This window comes from Lactuca serriola, chromosome 6, assembly GCF_051521515.1.
Source record: "Lactuca serriola cultivar US96UC23 chromosome 6, Lser_US96UC23_V15, whole genome shotgun sequence".
NCBI classification, from domain to species: domain Eukaryota; kingdom Viridiplantae; phylum Streptophyta; class Magnoliopsida; order Asterales; family Asteraceae; genus Lactuca; species Lactuca serriola.
In genome coordinates this window covers 21,123,406-21,130,218 of record NC_136413.1, presented here as the reverse complement: position 1 = coordinate 21,130,218, position 6,813 = coordinate 21,123,406, and the positions used below count along the sequence as shown (strand labels likewise).

The following is a 6,813-nucleotide window of genomic DNA, read 5'->3' as shown; positions in this document are numbered from 1 at the left end:
TAATGTGTAATGCAGTGGTAATGGTAATAGTAATGGAATGTAATTTGTTATAGTTCATTGTTCAATTTCTTGAATGTTTTTGAAATGCAATTGTTAAGTGTATTGTAAATGCATCTTGAAGATGGTTTTCATTTGCAATTGAAATGTACAATGTTATTGATTGATCTGTGAAGGGCAGTACACAAAACATATTAATTCATTACTGAAAAGTGCATACACACCATTACATTCAAAGTTATAAAGTTCTTAACACCACCATGATGCAAAGTTTTCAAAAGACCTACAACACAAGCATTACATGCAAAGTTTTCAAGTTCTTAACACATCTTCAAACAAGTACACATGACTTAAGTTTCTAAATACCTACAACACCAGCATCCTAATAACCACTAAAAATAGTTTTCAGCCCCCTCCAACTTCACCACTGCCTCCCTGCCCTTTACATGTTTTGGAATTGTGTCCTTTGTTATGACACTTTGAACAAGTGACTGCCAAATATTTCCTGCTCAATCTACCAGCTTGGCTGTTTGGCTCATCAACACCCCTCCTTCTCTTCTTCTTAGGTCTCCCAACCTACACATATTGATATACTATAGTTAAAATTGAATTCATTCCATGTTCACATGTATACTATGTATTTGGTGTACTTTAAATACAAACCTGTGTCTTATGTTTTGGTGGAAGTAAAGTGAATGGGCAGTCATTTTTAGGCCACATTGTACGTCCATTCAATGGATCAGTTTTGTTCAAATACATGGCTTTCCATGTTGATAACCTATAGCAAGGATGGACCCATTCATCAACATGTGGGGCATTTTCACCATTTTCAATTTTGTCCCATATAGCACAAACAACATGTCTACATGGGAAACCTGTAATCTCCCAAAACCTACAACTGCAACTTTGATCATTCAAGTTGACCACATACTGGTCTTGTCATGTGCTTGCCACTTGGTACTATCCTGCCCCATTGTATGTAGCCACATACTTTGATGCATCAGTCTTAATCTTTTCAAACAATGTAGTTGCAGTAGGGGTTAGAAGTCCTTCACACTTATCTATTTCCTTTTGCACCACACATAACCTCTTCATGAGATACTCTCTAATCTACTCTAAGCAAGTGATAATAGGTTTATCCCTACCTTCATCTAGCTTAGAATTGAATACCTCACAAAGGTTATTCAACAAACAATCAGTATGTGCCCTTCCTAAATAATAGATATTAAGAGAAGACAATTACACATATAGTAAACACACAACAGGGAAGATTAACATTTCTCAATAAATTTTAGAAACTTACCACTAAAGTGAGATTTAGCCCAAGTGTTTGCTGGGATCTTAGACACCCAAGCATGAGCCTCTGCATTGATCTTCTTCAACTCATCCATTGCTCTGTTAAAATGATTGACTGTTGTTGCTCTACCACACTCCCAAAGCTGGTTACTTAAGTCTTTTCCTTTCCACTGTTTCTTCATGTTTTCCTGGATATGCCTCAAACAGAACCTGTGTTCTTCACTAGGGAATACCTTCTCCATTGCTGGTATTATTCCCTAAACAAAAGTCAATGTATGCAACATCAGTTAACCAAATGTATTTAGAAAAGGAAATACAAAAAGTTAGGTGATACATACCTTTTGTCTATCTGAAATGAAGGTAAAGTTTGAATTTGGTCCCAGATCTAGATCTTCTCCTAACAGTTCCAAGAACCAGGTCCAACTACTTGTTTATTCTGTCTCTACCACTGCATATGCTACAGGGTATATGCCATTGTTTGAGTCCAACCCAACAGCAGTTAACACTTGCCCCGGGTAAGGGCCCTTCATGAAAGTACCATCCAGACCTAGAAAATCTCTTAAACCAAATTTGAATCCTAACTTCAATGCACCTAAACAGACATATATGCTTCTAAAAGTTCTTGTGGTAATAGACAGGGAGGTTTCTAGATACACATCAATCTGAACTGTTGTACCAGGATTAGTGTTGAGTAGCTCCAACACATAATCCCTCAAAAATCCATACTGTACTTGGTAGTCCCCACTAATGATACGCTCAACCATTGACTTTGACCTAGCAACCTTTTGCAATGACATTCCTACCTCCAGTTTCTTGCACAACTCTTCGTGTAAAGCTTTCACTGGAATTTTAGGGTTACTCTGTATTTGTTGAACAATTAAGTTTGCTACGTATCTGGAAGTGCAAGCTTTAACCGCCCTTGTTTGCAAACATTTATGCTCATCCTGTACTGTTTTCACCAACCAATCCTGATTTTCATTAGCCCTCGATATTTGGACTGCCCATGGACATGTACCTTTATTGGCAATTACATCTTTACCCTTGCACTTTGCCCTACTTCTAGTTGAGGGCCCACCACCATCAACTCCTATAGAAGGCTTACTTACAACACCTTTACATTTCACCCTAATCTGGATTTTGTCATTTTTGGCTAGGTATAAAGACCTCCTTGTTGCTACAACATGTGAGTTCATGTAGTTTTTAACATCAAGCTTGGTTTTGAAGACCCGGCCAATCTGAAATGGTTTAACATGAACCTCTCTATGTGAGCATGTTCTTGACTTACTCAACTCTTTTAGCAGTCTCTTCCTATCATCTTCATGAAATCCTGCAAATTGATAATCATCAGTGGCAATAACTTCCAAATCATCATCAACCATGTCAATCCCTTCATCTTTTGAATGATTGTTCAAGATTCCATGTTCATCTACATCAACAACATTATGGAATTCACTCATGTCTACATCTACATCAAATTGTATGTTAGACTCATCCACATTGTATTCACCATCATCAGAATCATCTCCATTATCCTCAGAACCATGGCCACTCTCAGAGTAGAAAGCCTCTCCACTATCATCACTCACCATACCCTCTAGATAATCCACTTCTGGTTGTTTTTCAAATGAAGTTTGAACATTAAACTCAGCATCATAATCAGCATAAAGTGAGTAATCCTCTATAAATGGTTCATAGTCATAAACTATTGTAGTATTAGCTCCATCATTAGCTTGGCAACTTGGTTCCTGTACATGGTAAGATCCCAATGGTTCTTCAGTTTCAACTGCACTGGTGATCACTTCTTCTTGAGTTTTAATTTCATGATTCACCACTTCCTCTTGAATGACATGACTTTGTTTGCCTTGTGACCTTATAAATGGTAGAATACTCTTCGAGTAATCATGGCCTTCATCAACATCTAACACTTGTGACTGCTCATAATCAGGGTTCATAGACTTGTTTAGATCAAGCTTTCTACTACATGATCCTACTTCCCTCCTACAAGGTTTCTTTCTATTCATTTCAGGTGACACACTATCAGGCTCCAACTCTTCAATAATAACTTTAGAAGGAGACTTGTAATAACTAGCTACCCTTGCTAACCAGTTTCAATATACACCCTAATAAGTCTGTGTTTAGGGACATATGATACCATTTTAAGTACATCTTGATCATTACCTAAAGGCATTAAGCCATAGTCCAAAGGGTATTCAGGGATACAGAAATGGTAGTAAAGGGTTAGCTCAATTTTGTACCCTAGTTCTCGAACCATGTCATCAAGCTCATGAACTGAAAATAAATCAGTGTCAACATCATCTACATATGCTACAACACCATCAACGTATTTCCTTCCAGGTGCTTTGGTGAAGACACCACTGTAGTGTATCTTCAACGTGAAATAGTTCATAACCTTCTGTAAACACAAAAAAAAGAGTAAAATCAATGATTTCCTTACGTCAACACAATAGACCAAGAAAAAACAAGTTTTGTTGTAGTATTGTACCGTATCTTTTTCCTAAGTCCTCCACGGTTAAATTTTTTATCGAAAACACCATATTGATAGCACCATTGCAATTTCTGCAGCTTAAAACCCTAAATCCCAATTTCTGTTCTTGCTTCTACGATGGGAATGAACCCGATGACTAAACTTGTAACTAGTTATCTCCTTGGGAGAGGGACGGGTAGTGATGTGCAAGCAACATGTAATCATTTCATATCAAAGAGAGAAGGTTACAACTGAAATGACGAAATTACCCCTGCAATATTTTATTAAAAAATGAGTTAACGGTGAAATGCTAATGGAGTGAGCCGGAAGGACCATTTGTTAAAAGTTTTGAAACCACAGGGACCATCTGTGAGGTTTTTTGAACTTAGGAACTAAACTTGATATTTTTGGAAACCACAGGGACCATTTTTGAAGTTTTGTCTTAAATTAATAACATTAGAATAAAAAACAAAATAGAATTAATAATATTATAAGATTACATATTTATTTAAATAAACAATTATATTTTATACAACTAAAAAATATCTCTTAATTAATAATTTTGAGTTTTTATTATGAAAATTTAATTAATTTTGTAACTATAGTTTCCACATATTATAAACTAATACTCTATAATACTCCGTCCCATATTAATTGTCCACTTTTGACTTTTGAAGTCTTTATTCATCAACTTTGACCTTAAATATTGTTATTTGTGTTATGTATTACTCGTTGAAACTTTTAGCAATGAAAAAACATTTAAAATACAACCCATTTATAAATTTTGCATTAAGTTTTATATATCAATGTCAAAAATATTTAAGGTCAAAGTTGAAGAATAAAGACTTCAAAAGTCAAAAATGAACAATAAATATAAGACGAAATATAAGACGAAGAAAGTATATAAAATTCATCGGCATAATTGATGAATATATTATGCAGTTCAAAATAAAACATTTGCCTATTTTACTACGTATGGTCAAAGAAAGTCCCGTACATACAAAAAAACAATAGGTTGGTGTTGGTTTGGGACGAGAGACTTTTTGGGTGGTGGGGAAGAGAAGAGAGCCCACGTATCAAGTGTCATGTTGGTGTTGAGAGAGAGAGAGAGAACTAATGTAATTATGTAAAGCAAGTTATCATGGAAAAACCACCCAAACTACATTGGGTACATGATGATGTATGAAATATTGGTCTAGTGGGGAAGGCTTGAAAATTATGTATCATAAATATTAAAGTGTTACTGATTTTTAGGGGTCATGTCTATGGTTCGAAACGTCTGATGCTTGTTATAGATCTCTTATAAGGAAGGGTTGTACTCCTTCCAATAATTTATTTTTACTTTGCCAATGCCAATTTACTCGGTGTCATATTATTTTCTCATTACTTTTTTCATCACTCGCTCTCATAAAGTAGTCATTTCTTTTTCTATGAACAAAAATGTAAAGTATAACTTTATAAATATATCAAAGTATAATTTAATAATCATATAAAATTAATAAAAAAATATTTCATTACTTCAAAATAAAAGTTACATAATTAATATTTAGACAAAACTAAAACATAACAATAATTACAGTAGTGCATCACGATGGAATTGTAGTCCATATTGTTGTCTAGTCCGAATCCTCATCTAAATTTACGTTAGAATCCTCATATTTATCCCCATAAAAATACCTATCGACGAGATGATATTAGCTCTGTAAATATGTTCTACTAAATCAACACGAATGTTTTCGTGCGTATTGTTGCCAGGTACTTTCCGACATATTCACAATTTAGTATGACGTACCACTATCTACTCATTCTTTTCCCTTCAACTTCTAAAATCATTTATGTAAAATGATGCACACATACTATGAGTTGCTCCCATGTCGTATGTTAATTGACGAATTGCGGTTATGTGTTTTGTATTGGAAAAAAACATTCCTACCTATTACATTCCATTTTAATTGTAAAAACTGCAAAATGACATTTTAAGTCCTCAATTATACGTATGAATAATTCTTTCCTCATCTGGAAATGTCTAAAATTTCCAACTGATACAATATCATTAGACAAATTACTCTTTTATGAGACAATTATGCTGGACTTCACATTTTATCTATAAAGAACTTGTTCTTGTTCCTAAACGGGAACTTTCAATTTCTTTTTCTCAATAAAACACAATTGTTTTTTTCAAAATTTTTCGATAACAATCGACTCCCATAATATGAAGTAGAAGACAATGATGACATTGTGAAAATTCATAAAACAATTGTAGAAGTGGTAAGTATCTGTGGTGTGGTAAAAAGATTGAAAGTTATATATATATATATATATATATATATATATATATATATATATATATATATATATATATATATATATATATATATATATATGCAAATTTCCGTGTATTGTGCGTGAATAAATAATCATCTAGCAAAAATAATACTACCTCCGTCTCAAATTGATAGTCTACTTCTGACTTTTAAAGTCTTTTTTCTTCAACTTTGATCTTAAATATTTTTGTTTTTGATAGATAATACTTGATATGCAAAATATATAAATGTATTGTATTTTAAATGTTTTTTCATTATTATAAGTTTTATCAAATAATATATAAGACAAATAAAAATATTTAAAGTCAAAGTTAATGAAAAAAGATTTCAAAAGTCAAAAGTAGACTATCAATTTGGAACGGAGGGAGTAACTCTTAACAAATTAATATTTAGTATTTCTAGTTAAACAACCAATATAAGTAATAACTCAAGTTTAAAGTAAGCTTATTATTTTTATTTAGCATTGTTAGGGTGTCAAACCCAACAAATGACAAGCATGCAAAATGACTCCAAATACACTCCAAATACACTGTTAATACGCATTATAAAGTAATACAAGGAAGCATGGTCGATCCTTAGAGACATGAGACAATTACTTATGACTTTTTGCATAAGGTAAAAAGTAGTAACTAAAAAAAGGAAGGGGTTGTATGCAATGATTTAAGAAAATGATTAATGGACAAAGTGAATGATTAACTACTTGAAGTAAAT

At 33.2% G+C, this 6,813-nt stretch overlaps 1 protein-coding gene across 1 annotated transcript; it reads right to left on the bottom strand.

Moving 5' to 3' along the window:
- Window positions 1-402: 402 nt before the first annotated feature.
- LOC145059558 (uncharacterized) lies at window positions 403-1,535 on the bottom strand. Its single transcript, XM_079007394.1, has 5 exons — window positions 1,301-1,535; window positions 1,168-1,208; window positions 989-1,065; window positions 661-889; window positions 403-573 (listed from the first exon to the last, which is right to left on the bottom strand). The coding sequence occupies exons 1-5, from the start codon at window positions 1,533-1,535 to the stop codon at window positions 403-405; spliced, it is 753 nt and encodes a 250-aa protein (XP_078863520.1).
- Window positions 1,536-6,813: the final 5,278 nt, after the last annotated feature.

What these genes read in the sequence shown, in the direction of transcription:
- LOC145059558 (XM_079007394.1), bottom strand. Translation starts at nt 1,535, where the DNA reads ATGGAGAAGGTATTCCCTAGTGAAGAACACAGGTTCTGTTTGAGGCAT. An exon ending in TGTTGAATAACCTTTGTGAG is followed by an intron (nt 1,066 to 1,167) that starts GTATTCAATTCT and finishes GTGGTGCAAAAG; the next exon opens with GAAATAGATAAGTGTGAAGG. An exon ending in ATTAAGACTGATGCATCAAA is followed by an intron (nt 890 to 988) that starts GTATGTGGCTAC and finishes TTGCAGTTGTAG; the next exon opens with GTTTTGGGAGATTACAGGTT.